The 23,909-nt window shown below is 33.1% G+C and overlaps 2 protein-coding genes across 3 annotated transcripts in view; one reads left to right on the top strand and one right to left on the bottom strand.

Moving 5' to 3' along the window:
• The first annotated feature begins 28 nt into the window (after positions 1-28).
• On the top strand, positions 29-12,180 carry LOC148609342 (uncharacterized). 2 transcript variants are annotated; one of them, XM_088542055.1, is made up of 5 exons: positions 29-441; positions 9,361-9,429; positions 10,195-10,254; positions 10,685-10,761; positions 11,161-12,180. In XM_088542055.1, the coding sequence occupies exons 1-5, from the start codon at positions 162-164 to the stop codon at positions 11,191-11,193; spliced, it is 519 nt and encodes a 172-aa protein (XP_088398181.1). In that variant the 5' UTR covers positions 29-161; the 3' UTR covers positions 11,194-12,180. The 2 variants fall into 2 exon arrangements, with proteins under 2 accessions (XP_088398181.1, XP_088398182.1); XM_088542056.1 differs by lacking the exon at positions 10,195-10,254 and having other exon boundaries at positions 36-441.
• Positions 10,688-23,909, bottom strand: part of LOC148609343 (uncharacterized) — a 37,880-nt gene continuing 24,658 nt past the window's right edge. The window contains exons 13-15 of the mRNA XM_088541289.1: positions 23,283-23,507; positions 12,447-12,559; positions 10,688-10,820 (exon numbers count right to left, since the gene is read on the bottom strand). The gene's annotated coding sequence lies outside the window, so the exon portion shown is untranslated. The remainder of the gene's footprint in view (positions 10,821-12,446; positions 12,560-23,282; positions 23,508-23,909) is intronic.

A 23,909-nucleotide genomic window follows, 5' to 3' on the forward strand; every position in this document is an offset into this window, starting at 1 on the left:
ATTTGAAAATTTTCGCTTGTGTCTATTTTTAGTACAAGGAAAATTATGAAAAATTAAAAGGGGATTTTACACTTATTAATTTCGATGGTAAACACACTTCAATTCGTGCTGGTAATGTGAATAATTTTTACAACTAAATAGATTTTGTTGTAAGATGTGAAATGGAAGAGAGTAACGGCAAAGTAACTAGTGATGACAGTATAAAGAAGACGTTTGATGATACATTAAAACTTACTTCGGATCTTAAACAGCACTTAAGATTGATTCCAGCCCAACTTAAGACATTAAAAGAGAATGGCAATGCCGAAGTTATACAGCAAATAATGACTGCAATAAAACCCTTCATTGAAGACTTGAAGGAAATTGACGTACATATACCTAAAGTTGAAGTAGCTTTGAACGAACTAAATACTGATGTTCAATTCAGGAACACAAGTGGAAGTAAGTCTTGTATATATAAATACCGATAAATGCCATGCATGTATATGAATGGGTTACATAAATGCATTACATATATATAATGGGTATCATTGTCGTTTTCATTATATAAATGAGGCGGGTAAAAAATTTCGGGTCCTACTACAAAGGGTTTTTTTAACGTTCTTGACTACTCTTACGAGTCTCGCACGGACGGTATTTCGGGTCCGTCCCCTTTTACCTGTTAAGCCCCCCCCCACCCATCCACCCGTGCTTTGCACTCACTTAAATACAAGGAAGTGTTAGTATTCAGGTATACTAATGTTTTATTACTTCCTGGTTTAATATTTAGGGTACTATAAATATGATTTGATGTAAGCTCTCAGTCTTGCATTAATTTTCAATCGACTGCTCAATACTCACCCAGTAAGTTGGCTAAATTCATTTAATACTAGGCTGATTCGTTAAGTATAGTCGCTCATACGGTCAATTAGTCCGAGGTTGCTCTGACGTCCAACGGCTGATTTGCCAGACAAGCTGGGGCAATTCAGCCATAGGACGTCAGAGCAATCTCGGACTAAGGGTCAACATACTATATTTCAAAGCAGTTTTCGACATGACACAGGTTGTGTCTAATTGTATGACTTATGATATACCATGGCTCGCAACTACTTTGCTGTACTTGTGTGTAATTTTGTTTTGTTTTTTTTTGTTTTTTGTTTTTTTTTTGAGCCAGCTGCAGTCTGCACTGTGGTGCGAGGGTTGCATCGTCTTACATTGAAGACCAACAGTTGGCATTGAGCTTACATTTTTCATCCCGGTGAAGTTGCCTCTTTTTACATACCCACCATATCCAATCTCGTTATATATTCAAATATGGGACAGGTTTAAAGCGAAAAGAACAGTTATAACTCAAGAGGCCTTATTGATAATTATGCAAAAAACGATAAACCTGATGACGCCTTCAGTCATGTAGACTTAGGACGAGTTGTGTCAAACTTTCTTATAACATCATTTATGGAACAACCGTGATGATACTGTTACGGTCGAAATCGGAATTTTCCCATTCCGGAATGGGACGCGTCCTGAATTGGAATAATGCGAGATTCCACGTTATTCCGTTTCAGGCCGTCAGATTCCGGAATGGGACGATCTAGTTTATTAGATAAATAACGGTATTTCAAGTTCCTAGGCGGTATTTATTTGAATATGACAGACGCAGCAAAAGGTCCCAGTCTTGTATTCTTTGCCTCATAGACTTCTATAGTATACCTTAAATTTTCATGATTTAAAAAAAAATAGGCAAGGAGTTTCAACTTTTGACCATGTTTTTCAATTAAGGAAATGTCAAAAATAATTTTTAGGTTCATTTTTGAAAAAAAGGGCACAAAGTTTGGTACACCAGGACTGGTCAAACTAAAAATAGTCCTTTTCTACTTTCACTTTTATTTTGAGCTCATAAAATAGACACCTTTTCTGAAGCATTATTTTTCATGAAAATACTGGTTTTTCCTCAAAAACAAGTTTTTTGTGTCATAGCTTGATATTACCCTGTACTTTTGATGAAAAATGATAGTAATTTGCCAAGAAACAAAAACAGGAAAAGGCAAAAAAGAAAGCGCACTATATTTTCAATCTCCATGTTTTGACGTACACCCGCTCAGGAATATGTAATACAAGACTGATACCTATTACTAAAACTTTTAGATATCTTTAAATGTTGTTGCTTTTCTATAACTTTGTTCAATTTCCAACTTAAACACAAAATATCTCTGTCCTCCTGCTTTCCTGTGAATTTTTGTTCCAATTTTCATATAGGTACCCTTTAACAGTATCAAGTCAAATATCTCAAATTTTGCAAAAAAGTTTTGATAAAAAAAAAAATTTAGTTACCTTTTTAAACATTAAAGGTAGTCTGTATTGATAAGACAAATGCCTTAACTATTCTATGAATACTAAATTGTTTCAAAATCTCAATTTTGTGGCCGATATTCACAAAAGTCCAGTTCGGACCCCCCCTTTTTTAGCATTAACACAAGAGAGCCTCTTGATAATTTAAAATCTGCTTACTGAAACAACCAATTGCACAAAATTGAATTTCTTGTTTCAAAGGCATAATAGGGTCAAAATATTAAATAATTATCATTATTTTAATGAAAAAGACATCTTAGTTCCCCAAAATGCTGACTTTCAGTCACAATTGGTACCCCGGGCATGTATAAATGTACTCGGTAATTACAAATGGAGAAATATCTCACAGAAACAGATTTATATTTTGCAAGAACAGTTAATAACATACACAGAAAACATCAAAGTTTCTACTTACTTCACACTCTATTGAAGAAAATTCATTTTTTATATGTCATTACCACCAATTTTTTATAAGTCGCATTAATATTTGAGTGGAAGTACCATTAGAAATGGTCATTTATGAGATAAAAATTGTTTTATCGTCCAGTTTTTACTTTTAATCAATCAAAGGGCTGTAGTACAGCACTTCTTGAGCAGTTAAAGTGAAAATGCAAAAAAAACATTTCAGTTTTTATATGTCATGAGTAACAAGTGCAATTCAACCATTTTCAAGTCAAGTCTTTACTCCAAGTATTAAAAATGTAATAAAATCAAAACTGTTTATATTTCAGCAATTTAAGTCACACTATTTATTTCTTATATAGTTGTGATGAGAAAACTTTTGATAATAACAAGTGCAATCCATTGGTCGTCTTTTAATCCATCAAAAAATTGCTAATTTCCAAATTTAGTAAAAATATGCCATAAAAGTAAAACGTAAGGCCTTGAATCACTTTATTCCATTTAATGTTGCTCCATTTAGTATAAAATATGATATATTGTTGTTTGAAAGCTTCTAGAATAATTGAAACTCACTAACTAAAAATCTCACTTTCCACTGGTTATCAGGTCTCAGTCTTGTATTCTTCGCCTCACAGGCTTCTATAGTATACCTTAAATTTTCATGAATTTAAAAAAAAATAGGCAAGGAGTTTCAACTTTTGACCATGTTTTTCAATTAAGGAAATGTCAAAAATAATTTTTAGGTCTATTTTAGAAAAAAAAGGCACAAATTTTGGTACACCAGGACTGGTCAAACTAAAAAGAGACCTTTTCTACTTTCACTTTTATTTTGAGTTCATAAAGTAAAAACCTTTTCTGAAGCATTATTTTTCATTGAAAATACTATTTTTCCTCAAAAACTAAATTTTTGTGTCATAGCTTGATATTTACCCTGTACTTCTGATGAAAAATGATAGTCATTTGCGTACACCGCTCAGGAATATGTAATACAAGACTGATACCAAAATGGACACCGAAGTAGAGTTCAAGAAATTTTGAAAATTTCGTCAACAACTTACCAATTGAATTGAACAAATTACTTAGTGGTCCAAACACTGAGGACGAAATAGTTAAAAATAAAAATATTAGAAATATAAAAAATGGCAAAGCCTGTGGAGTTGATGATATTCTTAATGAATATCTTAAACACAATTTTGGAGCTAATACCTGTATACTTAAAGATTTATAATTTAGTACTCGAAACAGGTATTGTACCAGAACTTTGGTCACAAGAACTTATTGTACCTATTTATAAGATCCAAATAACAATAGAGGAATTACACTAAATTCATGATTAGGGAAAACCTTCTCATCCATTTTGAATGAAAGACTTACTAAGTCTTCTGATGAGATTGAGCTCTTATCTGAATCATAGACTTGATTTCGAAAGGGTTATTCTACTGTTGACAACATTTTTGTGTTACACTCCCTTTTAGCTATATATTTTTCAAAAACTATTTTGCACATTTGTTAACTTTAAAAAGCATTTGACATAGTTTGGAGAGATGGTCTGTGGCTAAAAGTTCAAAAATCCAATGTTACAAGGAAAATATTTTCAGTTATTTTCAATATGGATCAGAATATTAAGGCTTGTACTAGGCATCAAGGTAAACTCTCTGCATTTTTAACTGTGGAGTTGGTGTAAGACAAGGAGAAAACTTGTCGCAGTTTTTGTTCTCAATTTTATTGCATGATCTAGAAATTTTTTTTGTAAGACAATGAAGTACAAAATCTAGATTTGATAGAAAGTTCATGCTTAGAAATGTTTGATGTATATGTCAAAATATTTGTGATGCTTTATGCAGATCATACAATTATAATATCAGAAACAAAGGAAGCTTGCAAAAAGAATTGGATGTGTTTGCTAATTACTGTAAAGAATGGAAGTTACAAGTTAATACTGAGAAGACAAAAGTTATTGACTTCAGTAAAATAAAGTGTAAGCAACATTTTCAATTCCAAATATATAACACAAATATAGAAATAGGAGAGTCGTATACATATCTAGGCACGGTTTTCAGTTACAACGGCAGTTTCATTATTGTAAGAAAGCGTCTAATAGATCAAGCCCAAAAAGCTCTATTTGCTCTCTACAGGAAACTAAGAAACATTCCACAGCCAATAGATTTACAGTTGAAGTTATTTGATACTTTGCTATCACCAATACTGTTATATTCCTCTGAGGTCTGGGGTTTTGAAAATAAGCAAAACATTGAAAAGGTGCATCTTAAATTTTCTAAAAATGTCCTTAAGCTGTGAAGCAGCACTCCAAATTTTATGGTTTATGGAGAGTTGGGTAGAATTCCACTTGAAATATTTGTTAATGTAAGAATGGTTAGCTTTTGGGCAAGAACTATGCGAGAAGAACAAAAACTGTCAAATATAATGCTTCGGCTTATGTTAAAATTGCTTGAAAATAATCCACCAAATTTAGGTGGAATAACTATCATGTTAAATCTATCTTGGATGATACGGGTCTTAGTTACTTATGGAACGAACACGTTAAAGTAAATATTATCTGGCTTAAGGTCGCAGTTAAACAGACATTATGTGATCAATTCTACCATGGTCTTGGTTTTTACAAATGGACAACATATCTCGTGGTGAATTCTGCACTTAAGATTAAAATTAAGATGTCCTAACTTAAAACAACCAAACAGAAACTGGAAGGTGGTCTGGAGGCTCACGGAGTCAAAGAATATGTAATCTTTGTAAAAAAAAGGGTGTGGGAGATGAATTTCACATATTCTTCCAGTGAAATAATCCAACGGTTAAGTATTTAAGATCTCGTTACATCCCAGATTACTACTCAAAGCAACCGAATATGAGTAAATTTGGTGGGTTATTGTCTATCTGTAATGTTCAATTATACAAAGAGTGTGTGCTTTTTTACGAAAAATTGCTAATATCATATGAAAATGAATGTGTTAAAATAAAAATGTGAATCTGTATGTATTCACATATTTAATGATATTGACTGTTCTGTGTATTTTGTCGGTGTATTTGTCTTATTTACATGTATGTACATGTTTGTATTTGTTTTTTTGTTGTCCATTTGTACACCTACTGTGTCTGAGGCTATCAATAAAATCTTGTTTTGTTAAATCTTGTCTTAAATGGTCATGATGACGGATGATATAGCTACACACAGAGAGAGAATCGGACTGTTTTACTCATTACAAATCTAAGAAATGTCTCTCATTGTTCAATATCAAATTCATTTGTTTATTTATCACTTATGGGTCAGATACTTCTTTTAAGAATAGTCCTTTTCGATCATGAGCTAAATCGGGAACTAAATACAAAAGCAAGTACCGAGATAAAAAGGAAAAATATATCAAGTAATACTAAGTCTGTTCCAGACTTCCCAATAAAAACTGAAATTTTCTACTACATGATTGCTTGCATTTTATTGATAATTGCTGGGCCCTCGTCTACACCCAGTTGTAGCACAGAACCATTAAATACAAGCTCCACCAGCTTAAACCTAAGTTATTCGCAAATCCTGAAGAATTCCGTATTTTTTGTTCACTTGAACATGCAAAGCAAAAAACCAAAACTTGAGCAAATATCAATTGAATATAACGACTTCAATAGCCTCTCATTTACGGAAAGCTGATTAAAGCAGACTGTATCTGATAATGAAATATCGATAACAGGATACCAACTATTCCGCAAAGACTAGTTCGTTTGGATGGGAGTGTTGTTGTGTATGTAAGATCCAATATCGACTGTATCTGGCATCCCGACCTTTGCGTTGGTCAGTTAGAATGCTTATGGTTTGAAATAAGACTTAAAAAGAAAATGGTGTTATACTGTACATTTTATATTTCACCAAATAGTAACGATAATATATGGGAAGAAGTCTCCGAGTCTTTAGAATTAGCCCTAAATACTGCAAAGACATTACTGTAACAGGTAATTTTATTTATTAATCAACTATCTAATTCTCCAAACTATAAAATTAAAGATCTTCAAATGTTTAGCCTTCAGCAGTTAATCAATGAACCTACCCATTTTACTGAACACTCATCATCTCTTATTGACCTTGTCATGCTAAACAATCCAATCAACCTGTTGATTACTGATGTAGGTCGGCATCTCTTAGATCAAGTCCGCTTCCATTTACCCTTTCTTGGAATATTAAATCTCCCAAATCTAACCATCAAAAACCCTTTAAAAGAAAAATCTATCTATATGAAAAAGCAGATTATAACCTACTGAGAGATCGTTTCGCTAGAGTAGACTGGGACTCCCTATTTGTAAAAGAACAAATATATTCGTCTACTTCAAATATCACGGATAAAAATATTTCTGTCTGTGACGAGGTTATACAAAACCGTATCATTAGTATAAACAAGAAAGACCCACTTTGGATTAACTCTCGCTTAAAAAAAAATAATTAGGAAGAAAAACCGCTGTCATAACAAGGCAAAAAAGCATGATAGTCCGGATAGTTGGGAAATATTCAGAAAAATAAGAAAAAAGTGTAATCTAGCCGTTAAAAATGCGACTGACTATTATCTGACTATTACAGCAACATATCGAACAAAATAATAACGGAGACACGGACAAGGGTAAAAATGTATACCTATCCTTCTGAAAGGGGGTTTAAAAATTACTTTCCCTATTTTAATATTATACAATCTTTTTTTTATAATTTGAAAAGTGAACAGAGCAAATTATGAAGGCCTTCATTGACTCAGTACTTCGGTATTTTGATTATACTATTGTTTTCGGTGTTTTTACCGTTCACATGCATATAGAATTTATAAAAGTCATTCATTTATGCTGATTCTCAAACGTATTTGCTTCTAACCTTCCTTTAGTTCAGTGGAAGAGAAATCGCGTTTTACATTCTTTCTTCCCTTTCTAGAGTTGTCAGTCCCAAGTATTTTTACATGCCTTATTTGGTCCTTTAATTTGGTAATAAAACATTATTTTTGATTCCATTTACTTCCTCTGATTAAATTCGCACAACTTTATTAAAAGCAAAGCATGCTTACGCTGCAATTGCATCTAGTCCATGCTCCCAATTTTGAGGATTCACGCGATTTGATCATCTTTGTACCTTTTTGATTAGTATAAGCCTTTTGTGTGTGTTTGTTTTCCATGTATAGTCTTTATACCTTGATTTATGAATTTCCTTCTAATCTTAAAATTGAATTTATTACATCATATTCAGTACAAATGTCTTATATAATCGGACGACCTGAATCGGAATAACGTTGAATCTCGCGTTATTCCGATTCAGGACGCGTCCCATTCCGGAAATGGCCATATTCCGATTTCGGCCGTAACAATACTTTCTTGAACAATCGGAACTACTCGGCCATTTCCGCTACACTAAAAAATAATTTTTGTTGTTTAAATAGGAGTCTGAGGAGTTCCGATTGTTTCTTGAAACGACGAAAATAGAGTTCATGGGCAAGGCTCTGTCTGAAACGGGTGCCTATTTTTTTTCAGTGAATATAGATTGTTGCATTTTTTATAAAGACTGTAGATAAAACTTTTATAAATGTTTTGCTTTAATGAAAAAGAAAATATGCCCATTACACGGGGAATTCTTTTCTGTTGTGTCTTGAAAACCCATATAGAAGAAAAGAATAATAAAGTTGTAAATTTTATTTAGTAAAGTCGGTATTATATACAGATTAACAAGACAAACATGATCTCTTTTGAGCTCTTAAACCGACTGATATTTCATTTTTTAAAACAACATAGTCTAGCATAATAACACACTGACAAAGCACAGCATGCATAGAACAAACAACAAACACAAATAACCTTTCAAACAGTAAAACAGGACAGTATCACACAAGACAGCACATGGGTGTAACTTTATAATGAAAAATATAAAACATATCTGTAAAGTTTTAAAATATTGAATACGTAAGAAAAGTAGTTCAAAGCCGTGATGCAGCAGGAGGAACATTAAAAGTCAGGTATGTTTTTAAAATTTTGTTTGAAATTATGTTAAAGATATCTTAAAGTCATTTAAAGGGATTTTTTTTTACATGAAACTAAGTATGGTTAATAACAAACATTTTTTAAGCTTCTTGAAAAAAGGAGGATAATTTGCTGGAAATGTCTACAGAAAAGTATTGAGAATTTCAGGGTTTTTTTTTTTAATTACAAGAAAAGTTTCTTTTCTGAAAAAAAAAGTGTTTATGTGATTAACTGTTTTCCTTTTAAAAAAAAAGCAAGAGTTTGAAGTATTATATTTCATCGTTTACCCTCTACATGTATTTTGATTGAAAATACAAAACAAAGTTGAAGGGAAAAAACTATAAAAATACAAAAAAAGTGAATTACATGTTCTGCATGTTGTGAACGATATCATAAATCATACCTCCAATAATAGGAAATAATTATAAAACACTCTGATTTCACCAATAAACACAATGTGATCATACAAAATTATTATCTATTGTCATTCGACTTGTAGAGACCTCATCGACAATTTTGTTACATTTCGTTGTATAGCAACTTCTCGGCCAATCTCGTTGATTCCGAGCATTGTCAAGATTGGCCGAGGGTGTACATATTGACATCTCCTTCTGAATCATTTTAGTGACTTATCTTTTAAAGGGACAACTCAACAGACAGACAGTGGAATTGGCAGTTACGTATGTGACGAACACTCCGTCCAAAACGGAAGTAAGTAATATTGATTGCTGAGATGAAACTGATAAAAGACCGGAACCATATAAACTCAAGGTGATAAACATATAAAGCTTTAAAACAAAGAGATGATTAAACACCATTTTATATTAAAAACTATATGATGTTTAATGATGGAAGAAAAAAATCATTTCACATTTTATAAAAGTGAGAAAAAAAAGAAATGAAGTAGGGAATATCTAAAAACCTATGATTTTGACACATCTATAATAATAAACACAGGTTTATTAAATGATATATAAAGTGTAATGGTAAGTGAATAAATATCTCAAATGGAAGTTATAGAAACAGACAAACAAGAGGCTCTCTGAGAGCCTGAATTGCTCACATTGCAATCCATGCCCTATTAACTAAATAAGTAATGGTATCAAAACAAGTATAAAAATTAGCCGGAAAATGGCCATTCAGACAGATCTGTCGTCATCACCATTCAACTTGAAACACATAGTTTTTATTAAAGAAACCAAAAATAATTGGAATCTGAGCAACTGGTGAAAATAGTCGCAAAATGGCCGCCTAAAAATAATTTCAATACTGCCAGTCAACTCTGAATATCATTTTTATGAATAGCTTTTATTTTCATTTTGAAAAAATAGTAAAAAAAGCATTTTGACCCCTTTGTTCTATTTTTAGTAACGATGGCCGTGTGTTTTGATCGATGAAAAAAATTTAAATGATCAGTTTGTGGAGGAAACCCTAGATAAAATATGCCTTATTAAGTTTTGTTGGAATTGGTTTCAGAGAATTGTACACGTGAAAAACGACAAAAATATGTTTCAAGGGCCACAAATTCTACAACAGGTAACAAATCATTTTAAAAATTTCGACTACTGTGTTCTATTTTTAGTAACAGCGGCCTTGTTTTTTCACCAATCAAAAATCCAAAGAATCTTTCATGAAATTCTTTACAGTAGAATCTGAAGAGAAGATTTTGTAAATAAATTACATCAAAAACAGCAAAAAACAGGTTTTCACCTAAATTACTTCACAGATAGATCTTATCATTGTGAACCATTTTACCCTATGTCAGAATTTGGTTAAACCTAACGGTTTTGGAGATACATGCAAAAAACTGCTGTCTGACCCCTTTGTTCAATTTTTAGTAAGTGCGGCCATGTTATTTAACAGACTAAAAATCCAAGCAGCCAAATTTTGCAGTTTAATTGATAGAAGTATATTATAGAACTTATATGAGATTGTTCAATATTACTTTATTTGTTTTATCTTTCAGATACCTTAAGTGGCATTCAGGACACGAACCCTCCAAACTGCACTGACCTCAACATTGGTTCCCTTGTTCTGTTTGAGGTATATTAAAGACTCTGTAAGGTTGATAGTCCCCTTTTGCCTTGCAAGATTTCGCTATCCTATGTGAGGAAAAAACTGAGATATTTTGAAATAGTCTAGTAGCACATTTCTATGAAGGTTTGGAAAAGTTGACCCTTAACATTAAAAGTTCACTGAATAGTCAAATTATACAAAGCTGGTTAATATATCGATTCGACTTAGTGTGTTTTAGTCATTGTTGGATTAAACACTGGTATGTTCAACTTTCTATGTTATTGAATGCCTGTGAAAAATTACAGGGATTAAAAAAGACGCTCTCTTGCTTGTTGTTTTAGTATCAATATAAAATACATTTACAGCAAACTACAACACTAAACAAACATTAAAGAAACTATGCAATTGCTCATTCTTTATTTTCAGAATTGCAATTCAGATAATAGTGAAGAATGTTAAAGTGCTTATATTAGCAAAGGAATGAATGGATATATATATATGTGAATTTATTGTCTATATGTAACCATTTAGCACTGGCTTCCAAAAGTGTAATTTTTTTATGCCGCATTATTATTGCAATTACACGTCAGTATTACTCATTTGATAGACCTGATATGGAAAAAATAGACAGCGGTTGACTGGTGTTACAGCTACTATTATCCTATATGGTAAAAGAGTAATCAAGGGAACCGAGGTTATAGTGGTAATCAAAAGAATGTAATCAAGGGACAAAGACAAGACATGGAAAACAGACATACACAACAAAGAACATAAAGTAACTAAAATCATACAAACAAAGTAACAAAAGCAAATGAGCAACTCGGATTCCACTAAAAACTGGGAGCATGGACCTGGTGCACCGGTAGGGTAAGCGCACTCCGCTTTTCTAGAAACACCCACCGAGTTGTTCATAAAAAGTCAAGTCTGGGGTAGACTAAAGATCTTGGAAGGGAAAATTATGACACATTGAACAAATAGGTTTTCATGGTGCAGAACTGACCTTACCTAGATATATGATTATACAGTACAAGCATAACCGATTCATAAAAACCTTGTTAGCATTACGTCAAATCATTTGCATTGACATATCATTTGAATGCGTTGCCCTTATGCAAACCGTATATTTATCAAATCTCCTGTAAATTTTGTTTTGTGCTTAAGTATTTTCAACAACACTGAATCTATCCAAATAAACTTTCTAAAAAATCATGTATGTATGAATGTTTGAGAGGAAATTCAGCATTTAAAAGATCTTTTCCTTCAGAGCTGATTACATATTTCACTATACCAAAGCCAAGTTGGAAAAGTTTGCAGTATAAAAAGATAGAAAATAAGTTGGCAGTGTTGTTATATTGTACAATCAATCGCTCATTTTTTGTCCTTCTGTGCATTTGGTGCTATTGTGTCAGTATCATTTATATGAATAAATGCATAATATATTTGTTACTTCGCTTGTTTCCATAGAAATGATGGACTGTACTCATTGTCCATAGAGATGATGAACTGTACTCATTGTCCGTCTATAAGGTTCCTTAAGGAAGTCCCTGCCAGGCATCAATTAAACGCATAAAAAGCAGTCCTTTACTGAGGGAAAATGTTGCAATTAATTAGGTTGGCAAAGAGGACTTTGCTAATCATTTTACTAGATTTAGCATTTTCAAAATGGGGATTTATCTAATTTAACGTTTTAGTAAAAATATTTTTTAGCTCACCTGGCCGAAGCAGTTACCATCACTTGGCGTCCTCGTGGTCCGTCGTCGTCGTTGAAAATTTCGAAATTCTCCTCAGACACTACTCGACCAATTAGAACCAAACTTAATCGTTACTAAAAATAGAACATAGGGGTCAGAGTTTTCCGCATATATCGCCAAAATCTTGAGGTTCAGGCAAATTGCTATAATGTAACGGAATTAAAGTGTTCAGCATGATGAGATCAATCTGTAGTAAAATTTCCGTTTTAATCTGTTTGGTCATGTTGGAGTGATTGCCCCTTTTCGACGTTTTTTGTTGTTGTGTTGTGTCTTTTTGTTTTGTTAAGGGTACAATATAGGCAAAGTAATTTTTTTCCAGGTTCTGTCTACTACGATTAAATTTAAATTTACGCAGCATGGAAAGTTGACTGGAAGCGCGTTTTACTATATTTTGAATATGACAAGTCCATTTACAATTACAATGAAATGTAACAACTAAGTGTTTATGATTTTTAACACATTCAATCAACTGATCATTGAATCTAATACTTGGTCTATCCGGTTTCCGATTTGTAGAAAATATCAAGTATTTTTTTTTTTTTTTTGAGGATTAAAATTTACTAGCTAGTTTGTTTTACCAGTTAGTTATTTTTTTTTCTAAATCTGAGTTAATGTTTTCCAATATGATTTATATTTCCGGAGGCATACTTGATCCGTTGAAAAACATGGCTGCCGTTACTAAAAGTAAAACAAAGATCAGACAATCCGACAAAAAGTTTTCGTATGTATCTTCAAAACCGTTCGATTTAGTCAAACTCTGACGGATAAAAAATATTGGGCATAATGAGGTCTATCTGAAAGAGTAATCAAGGGAACCAAGGTTATAGCGGTAATCAAAAGAATGTAATCCAGGGACAAAGACCAGACATGGAAAACAGACACACACAACAAAGAACATAAAGTAACTAAAATCATACATACAAAGTAACAAAAGTAAATGAGCAACTCGGGACTCCACTAAAAACTGGGAGCATGGACCAGGTGCACTGGTAGGGTAAGCGTCTTCTGTTTTTCTAGAAACACCCGCCGAGTTGCTCATAAAAAGTCAAGTCCGGGGTAGACAAACGAGGAAAGGCAAACTATGACCCGTTGAATAAATCAGTTTTCATGGTGCTGATGGATACATCATAACCATCCACGAGTTCATGATGACGACCATAAAACTTCTGTGGTGATGACTTCAATCTTGTAGCAACATAACCCTGTTCCAGAAGCCTATATGTTTTGACTTCTAGCGCGATACAAAAAGTCTACGTAGTTTCAGCAAGCTCTGGCATAGCGTATGAGTTGTGATATGAACAATCCATACGTAGGAGCCGAAGTGATGTTGCCACAGATGAAAGGAAAGTTGACAATTCTGAATGAAAAGTCATCACGTTTGTCGTAAAGTTTGGTCAATAGTTTTCCTTTACGATCGATTTCTAAGTGTAGGTTAAGATATGAGGCTGACTTCACAGTATCTGTAGTATCCTTTATCTCAAGTTCTTTTGGGTAGATGCGATGTATCAAATCCCCGAAATTAGGATTGTTTTAAGATAATACGTCATCTATATAGCGGAAGCTGAAATTGAAGGATCTAGCCAAACGATATTCTTTCTTTCAGATCAAATCAGCTATAAAGTCCGCCTCATAAGAGTGAAGAAATAGGTCAGCAAGTAAAGGAGCATAATTTGTTCCCATTGGAATGCCGACCGTTTGTTGAAAAACACGTCCACCACACTGGACAAATATGTTGTCGATTAAAAATTCCAGCAATTTTGTAAACATCTTCCTCTGTATATTTGGAAGATGATTTGGAATTATTTCTTACAAAGTATAAGGAATCTCTACCAAGAACTATATATTTGTATCTAGGTGTATTATCTTTTTTGGAAAAACAACGATGTATAATGTTTTTAAGTCGGATTTTAATTGAGTATGGGGAATAGAAGTATACAGTGTTGAAAAATCATAGGTTTTAATGCTATTATATTCAGATAATAGTCTTGAACTGATTGTCTCCAAAAGATCTTTCGAATTTTTCAGGATCCACATTGAATTAATACCACTACGGGAGTAACAAGTGTTGTGGTAGGACTGCAGACCCTCTTTGACAGTTGTATAGAAGTTAAAAGTTTTGAAAGAGGTTTGGTGGTACATTTTGCAGATCCAGCTATGAAACGTTGTTTGTATGGATTCTTGTGAAGTTTAGGAATCCAGTACATAGACGGTAAATCACAATCATCGTCCTTGTTAGAGAGACCAAAAGAGGATAGCACAGACTTATGGTTTTCCACAATCTCTTCTTTGGAGAGTGGTAGCAGTATAGGTCTTATCACTGTTATTATTTTCTACGTCTACCTCTGATAATAAACATTGGATATAAAACGTTTTGCAGACAAAAACAATGTTGTGTTGGGCTTTGTCTGCCGGTACGACAACATATTTGTCATGTATAGTAGACAATGTTTTTGCTACATCGGGGTCTTTGGAAACTGATGTATCATTGGCAGTTGAGATTTTGCTATTATCTGTTAGGCCGTGAGTTATTGTTCTTTTCCGAAAGGCCATGTGAGCTATTGACATCGCTATGTGTCCGTCGTCCATCGTCGTCGTCCGTCGTCGTCGTCCGTTAACTTCTTTCAAATATCTTCTCCTCTGAAACTACTGAATAGATTGTAACCACACTTTGCATGAATGTTCCTTAGGGTATTTTTAACAAGCCGTGTGTGAGAATTTTTGATCTGGCCAAAAAATATGGCTGACGTTACTAAAAATAGACCATAGGAGTCGAATTTAAAAATTATGAAAATAACTCAGAACAGTTGGGTTTAACTAAAATCTGGTTGGGAATAAAATTGTTCAGCATGATGGGATGGACCTATGCCGACATTTTCAGAAAGATCCGTTGACGAATGAATAAGGTACGGTCTTGAAATGGATTTTTTTACAGAATTTTACATTTCAAAATTTGAAAATCTTCTCTAAAACTTATGAATGGACTGAAACAAAACTTTGCATGAATATTATGTAGAATATGTTTAACAATCTATGCGTATGGATTTTTGACCTTCTGAAAAACATGGCCACTGTTTCTATAAAAAAACCATACGGGTCAAATTAAAGAATTTTGCAAATAACGCGAAAGCAGTTTGGTTTAGCTAAAATCTGGCAGGGATTAAAATTTCAGAAGTAACACGGTTTCTGATTGGATAAAAAATTTCGTTCATCATCTCATATACGAAATTTTGCAATGACTGTGATGTCATCGAAATTTTTTAATGATTTACTTGTTGAATTGGCTGATATATTGTTTTGGTCTATTTGGAATAACATCAAACTTACGCAGATTGTTTAGTGTGCATTGAGGTTAAACCGAAAAAAATATAACAGTCATTCCTTAAACCTATCATAGTTTCCAAAATATTGATTGAAAATTGTCATTTTTCGACTTTTAAAGGCAATAACTCCGACAAGGAGTCGTCTGAAATCTTTGACCCACGAAGACTATTGTAAGCCTTATCATGAAGATCATTAACTTTCTTTTTCAAAAAAGTGAAAGTTTTTTTTCCCTATCAATTATAGTTTACATTATAATGGCTAAAAACTGCAAAAACCGTAATTTTTCAACTTTCATGGGCAATAACTGTAACAAAATGTCTTCATACAATTTTTACTTGGTAGAGACTTTTGTAGACCTTATTGATAGGATCATTTCATCAAGTGAAAGTTTTTTCCTATCTATTATAGTTATCAAGATATTGGCTGTAAACCGTAAAATCGTAAATGTTCATCTTTCAATGGCAATAACTCCAACAAGGAGTCGTCTGAAATCATTGACCCACAGAGACTATTGTAGGCCTTATCATAAAGAATATTTCTTCCACTGAAAATTGTTTTTGTCAATTATAGTTCAAGACATCGGCTGAAACCTGCCAAAATAATAATAAAAAAACAAAACAAAACAAAAAAAACAACTCATTTCTTAGCTTTCAAGGGTAATAACTCTAATAAGGAGTGGACCTACAATTTCAAATCAATAAAGACTATTGTAGGCCCTACCATAATCATTATTTCATCTGTCAAAAGTTTTTTTCCCTTCCATTATAATTTTCAAGATATTGGCTGAAATCTGTAAAAAACCGTAATTTCCACCTTTCAAGGGCAACAACTGTAACAAGTGTCGTCCGACAACTTTGACACAATTGAGACTATTGTAAGCCTTATTGTGTAGATCATTTCGTCAATACTTTTTTTCCATCTATTTAAGTTATCATGAATAATCAAGGGAACCCGGGTTATTGCGGTGATCAAAACAATGTAATCTAGCAACAAAGACAAGACATGGAAAACATACAAACACAAAAAAGAACATAAAGTAACTAAAATCATACATACAAAGTAACAAAAGCAAATGAACAACTCGGACTCCACTAAAAACTGGGAGCATGAACCAGGTGCACCGGTAGAGTAAGCGTCTTCTGCTTTTCTAGAAACACCCGCCAAGTTGCTCATAAAAATTCAAATCCAGGGTAGACGAAAGATGAAGGGAAAACTATGACACGTTGAACAAATCAGTTTTCTTGGCGCAGATGTATACACCGTAAGGATCCACGAGTTCATGATGACGACCATAAAACTTCTGTCTTATAGCAACATAACCCTGTTCCAGAAGCCCATTTTTTAGAATTCTAGCGCAATATAAAAAGTCTGTTGACTATTCTGAATGAAAAGTCATCACGTTTGTCGTAAAGTTTGGTCAATAGTTTTCCTTTACCATCGATTTCTAAGTGTAGATAAAGATATGAGGCTGACTTCACAGTGTCTGTAGTATCCATTATCTCAAGTTCTTTGAGGTAGATGGGATATAACAAGTCCCCGAAATTAGGATTGTTTAAAGATAATACGTCATCTATATAGCGGAAACTGAGATTTAAGGATCTAGCCAAACGATAGTCTTTTTTCAGATCAAATCAGCTACGAAGTCCGCCTCATAAGAGTGACGGAAAAGATATTGGCTGAAAACTGCAAAAACCATTATTTTTCACTTTACAATTTTACTTGATAGAGACTTTCGTAGGCTTTATTATAAGGATCATTTCATCAATTGAAAGTACTTCCTATCTATTATAGTTTTCAAGATAATAGCTAAATTTTCACATGTCAAGGGCAATAACTCAAGCAAGGATGCAAGAAACTTTCGTAAACCTTACCATAGAGATCATTTCATCAAGTGAAAGGTTTTTTCCTATCAATTATAGTTTTCAAGATATCGGCTGAAAACTGCAATAGCCGTCATTTTTCAGCTTTCAAGGACATATTTCTAAAAAACCTTAGTTACCTTGATTATTCTATTACCCAGTTTCTGACTCAAACACTGGGACTCGTTGCAATTGACTATAGGTTACAGACCACCAATTCAACCAATGAGCATTTGGAACGTACGCAAAAATAGTCCTACGCAGAAATTACCCCTGTTCCTCTTAGTGCTGTGAAAAAAGTTCTCATCTTATTTTAAAAATTTAAAGAGTTTCTGAAAGGAAAAACATTTCTGTACATTTTATAGGTGCATTTTGCTTCTTGTGATGTGAAGCCTAATCTCCATAATGATTTTTAAATATACCCCTATCTTGTGAAAACACTGGGATTTCCCATGCTATTTATAGACCCTTCACTTCCGGTGACCAGTACTGCACTGCAAGTCTGCTAACCCCACATGCCATTCTGAGGATTGTGAGCTGACATATGTAGAATCATGCTGATATATAGTCATCTGCAGGTTAAAGTTAAGGTAAAGTCCAGAGAAGCCATTGAATATTGTGAAATTAGCATAGAAGCCTATGGGAAGTGGAATTAGTGGTTTTTAGCCTTAAGTTGAAGCCATGGCAAAATGAAAAGTTTCTTGAAATAGCTTTAAACTACTTGAAGATCTTGTTAACTTTGCCATGAGAGGAATACACTACAAAAATCCTTCAAAATATGCATTTTTTTAAGTTATAGGTCCAAATTATGGAAAATTGGTCTTTTTGGCTGATTTTTATGTCCTATCTTGTAAAAAGTGTAGAAAATTTAGTAAAAATATCAAATATTAAACTTTGAGGGCTATATTTACCTAAATATGGTAGTAATAAGCACTTGAAATCAAGTTTTGTGTAGATTTGAGCAAAAATTAGGTTAGAAATGAGGAAAAACTCACTTTCATTACTGCGGTTAAGGCCATATAAGCATTCCCCTATGGCAACATGGAAAATCCATTATTGAGCACTTTTTTTGCTTTAGGTGCCCTTTACTGGTCATGTTTTAATGTGAAAACACTGTATTTACAAATTTAATGCCAAATATATCACCTTTTGTGAAAATTTAAAGATTTAGGATTTTTGACATGTGATCAAGAAAAAGGGGGAGGCATGTCAGAAATAAATTTTTAAAAATAGACCAATTTCTCAGAAAATGATTACTTTTAAAACTATTTCTTCATTAATATTGTTAAAAAACAAGTTGTGATTGATATTTTTTATTTGAAAAGTCAGAAAAAGTTCTTTGCAAATATTTAATGCATTTCAGTATGGTAGAATATTTTCACTTTTTTGCTCGCACAACTTGGTTACCCTATATTTAAAAATCAAATATTTAAAAAAGTGCTTGTCACATTTCACTGAAACTTTGCAAATGCATTCAGTATGTGTGTAGGAAGATACCTGTATAGTTATTTATTTTTTCTAAGACAAAAAGTGACCCTTTAGGTTACAGACCACCAATTCAACCAATGAGCATTTGGAACGTACGCAAAAATAGTCCTACGCAGAAATTACCCCTGTTCCTCTTAGTGCTGTGAAAAAAGTTCTCATCTTATTTTAAAAATTTAAAGAGTTTCTGAAAGGAAAAACATTTCTGTACATTTTATAGGTGCATTTTGCTTCTTGTGATGTGAAGCCTAATCTCCATAATGATTTTTAAATATACCCCTATCTTGTGAAAACACTGGGATTTCCCATGCTATTTATAGACCCTTCACTTCCGGTGACCAGTACTGCACTGCAAGTCTGCTAACCCCACATGCCATTCTGAGGATTGTGAGCTGACATATGTAGAATCATGCTGATATATAGTCATCTGCAGGTTAAAGTTAAGGTAAAGTCCAGAGAAGCCATTGAATATTGTGAAATTAGCATAGAAGCCTATGGGAAGTGGAATTAGTGGTTTTTAGCCTATAAAGGTCATATACATTATCAGGACCCGATATCTATATATAGCCATTGCCAGTTGTTTAATCTGGTTTCGTGGGTAACCAGTTGTCCTGCTTGAAAATATTAAGATCATCACGGTTACGAAGGAGTACGCAAACATATCAAGGGAACCAAGATTCTAGCGGAAGTCCTCTGATTTAAGAGCATATCACGTTTGTGCCATTCCAGACATTGAAAGCAAACCATTTTCAGTGGAAGAGAATATTTGACAATTAGGGACTCTGAAGACTTCAGTCTTTTATTTTTAATGTAATCCGATTTTTAAATACTCTCCCCTGAAACTACTGGAAGGAATTTAATAAAAATTGATATGATTGTTCCTTAGGTATGAGCGTTAGGAGGTTTTATCCAAGAAGAGACAAAAATCTTCAGTCTTTTATTTTTGATGTGATCCGTTTTTTTAAATACTCACCTCAGAAACTACTGGATGGAATTTAATAAAAATTAATATGATATCCTTAGGTATGAGCGTTAGGAGGTTTTATCCAAGAAGAGACAAAAATAAAATGTTGACACGTCTTAAAGACACACTTGCTGTGTCTTCAAAGATGTTTGTCTACAAGACACGTCTTCAAAACATGACATGGTCCAATTCACTGAAATAAAATCCATTTCTAAAATGACTCTTGATCATTTTTGACATCATGTTTTCAAGGCACAAACAAAAAACGTTTGTGTGTCTTCAAGACATGTGTCTTAAGACGTCTCAAGAGATAAAAGAATCAAAACAATACCTCAAAATATGTCATGACACTGAGATTTATTTGCTATGATTTTATTGTTGTTTATTATTTACAATTTTGTAGCTTTCTCTCCATAAAAAAAAACGGAAACAAAATATCCAATAAAAGTGAAAATACTTTTAGTTTAAATATATGTATCTCCATAAACAACACCTTTTTAGTTCAATACAAACAGGTCTATAACAATATAATGATAAACACACTTATCGATAACTAAATTCTGACATAATGTGAAAAAAAAACAATATATGGCACTGACAACATGGTGATTGGTGGGGCGGATGGTGGAAAATTCAAACAAAAACACTAATATAACCCCAATAAATAGCCTGCTCACTCGACAAGAAACTGCAAACTGATGAAGTATCCCTGACTTGCCCTATTAATTGATTACCAAATGGACTCTGGTGTTATTGAATTAACAACTGGTCTTAGATATGACAACATAAACTATTAGAGAAATAATCAATAAACTCCAATATCAAAATAATGATATATATCCCTATTTCTGTATAAACAACAAAAACATTGCCACACCATATTACACCCAAATCTCATATTTACATGTATAAATGTGAACACCCAAAGGACCTGAAGTTTCAAATACTCCATTTCACTATTGTAAGCGAAAGTATGTTTTTAAGCAATGCTCTTTGTTTTGTAGTGAATAAATGACCAAACACAATGTAGTCTGAACATAATTTCTGAAGCTACACCAAGCCTATAACTTTTCTTATGTACATGTATGAACAATTATATTTAATGAAATTCATAACATTATACTTCTAGAATGACAAACAAGATTAAACTAATACTATTTTCTAATTTCAAATTAGGCGAAAACTTGTATGAAAATGACCAAAGACTCGTCTCAACAAGCTGCTTTCATAACGAAAACAAGGTCTGCACATGGCAAAGTAGAACAACAAAACAATGATGCATGTACATTGTATATCAAACTTTGTAAATAACTCGAGACATCATTTCCATTTTTTCCGCATTTTATAAGCATTTACTTTCATTGCTGAAACTGAGTAAATTTCAAAAGCTTTACCAAGGATTGGTCTATATTTAACCCTTGGCTTTACGATGTTTTTAAAACATTTGCCATGCATTATATTTTTAACTTCAAAGAATAGTAAAACCATGTACAAAAATTGTACATAATTAACTTTTCAAATAAGATTATCATTAATAAACAAAAATCACCAGACCCAAACTTGATTGGTCATTACTGTACGCATCACTGACTCTAATTAATGATCATTGGACATCAAAGAGTCGTGGTCACAGACTGTCACTCGTGTGATTGCCGGCACATGCCGGGGAAATTGCACAAAAGACTAAATAGTAATTGATTCAATGACTATTATTATAATGAATTTAGTACAATAGATGCATTTTCAATGATAGTACTTTTACTTTGGAAAGATGTCAACTTATGGGCCTTAGTGTTACTTTTGTGATCTTAATGCACCAAGACTGGTTTTTATGATGTTTAGACATATCCATCATTTTGTGTCACAGAAAATAACAATGTACCATGTCCCCAGCCATAAATTTCAATTTATAAGGGAGAAAAGTCAACCTTTCTTGAATTTCAAGCTTGTTGGAAAGATTAATACAGTTAAACCTTGGTAGCTCGAACTCCAAGGGACCATTGAAATGTGTTCGAGAAATTGAAGTTCGTATATTTCCGGATTTTTTTCGGTGCCTGTCCGAGTTCGACTTTATCGTTAGAAATTGCCTACTACCTATGAAGTTTTGTTAGCTTGTAGATCTTTTTCGTTCGCTTTCGGAAGATTATGTTGATTTTTGGACATTAAAAATGCTGTGTTCACTTTTAAAAACGTTCAGAGTTTGAGTTCCTTGGTCTATAATTTGTTTTCATCCGATTTTCTTTCATGCTTTTATCATAACGACTTCGGAACGTTCTCGAACTTCAATCAGTGTTATGTTAAAGATCAAAACTACCTAATTAGTGATGATTTTACCTGTAATTTACTAAAATGACACTGATTAATGATAGGGTTTCAGTTTTTCACACCTTTTATTACCCAAGCTGACAAAATTGCTGACGATTTCAAGTTAGTGAGGGTTATTCTCTAAGATTTATTACCGAAGGGACTGACTAGTCAGTTCGAGTGTTCTAGAAATCGAAGTTTGAGAAATCCAAGGTTATTTATATTGGTACTTTGAATTGTGTTCAAGAAATCCCAAGTGTTCGAGCCATCCGAGTTCGAGCAAGTGAAGTTCGACCTCTTGTACGATTTTTACCTAAAAAACAACTGAAAAATGTATGTGTAAGAGTGCTTACAAGTTGTGACAAAGGAATGGATACACAAACTCACAGAAATTGTATGGAAACTTGCTGGTTGTTGTATGATTGACAGACAAACAAATTCTTAAACAAGGGCATGAAGCCTTGAAAGAGGGTCTAATAAAAATTAAAAAAATAAAAAAAGCGAACAATAGCCACATTTAACAGGGAACTAAAACAAATAAAATAGAAATTTTGACTTACATAAAATAACAGTGTTCCATGTCCACATTGTGGATCAAAATCAATTTTGAAGGGCACCTTGTCTCTACAGTCTGGGTCAACAATCTTCACTTTTAGAACTTTTGACCCAGACAAAGACAGTAAGAACAAAAATTTTGGCCTCACTTTCTGTAAATTGTGTTATTAACAGTTTAATTGTTCGTTTCTTGGCTTCTGGTTGATGACTGTTTCATTAGCAATCATACCACATCTCCTGTTTTTATATCATAAAGAATCATGATTCTAAAATGAATGTTAATCAGCTTTATAATGACCTTTGACCTACCTATGATGAATTCCTAAAGACCCAAATTCAATCAGTGACACATAATCAGCAGTTCCACTGAAATGCACAGCTTTGTTTTCATGATCTAAACATTTGACTTTCAGGTCTGACCACAATGCCATCTGTTGGGCAAACTGGAACACACCAATACGTCCACCTGTAATTGTTGTATCAAAGATGTCACCACTGTCCACTAGCAGGGAATCAACATCATATATCTTGAGTCTAAAAAATTTTTAAAAAGTTTTTAAAGCACCTCCAGTCAAAGACCCTCAATTCTTTGAAATGCAGATCTTATTTATGTAATCACATGGTCATAATTTAAGGAATTAGACCTAGGGTAAGAGACACAACTCTTACAAACCATTGGAACGTTTGTATACAGCATTTTACATCAATGTCATGTAAGAGTCAAAGTAACTTGGACTGATTCTGTTTCAAATGAAAGCTTGATAGGCTTTAATGACATTGAATATGGTACAAGCAATTCACTGATTTAAGAGTTGTGTCCCTTACTCAAGGTCTACCTTCTTAAAACAAAGTTGTCATACAGGAGGTTGAGGTCACTTCAGTATAAAATACCAATGGCATACTAAATAAAGCTTCTGTCAAAACTTCAAGTGGCAG

Source organism: Perna viridis, chromosome 8 (genome assembly GCF_037379345.1).
Source record: "Perna viridis isolate PV_CMFRI_1.1 ecotype Kerala chromosome 8, ASM3737934v1, whole genome shotgun sequence".
NCBI lineage: Eukaryota > Metazoa > Mollusca > Bivalvia > Mytilida > Mytilidae > Perna > Perna viridis.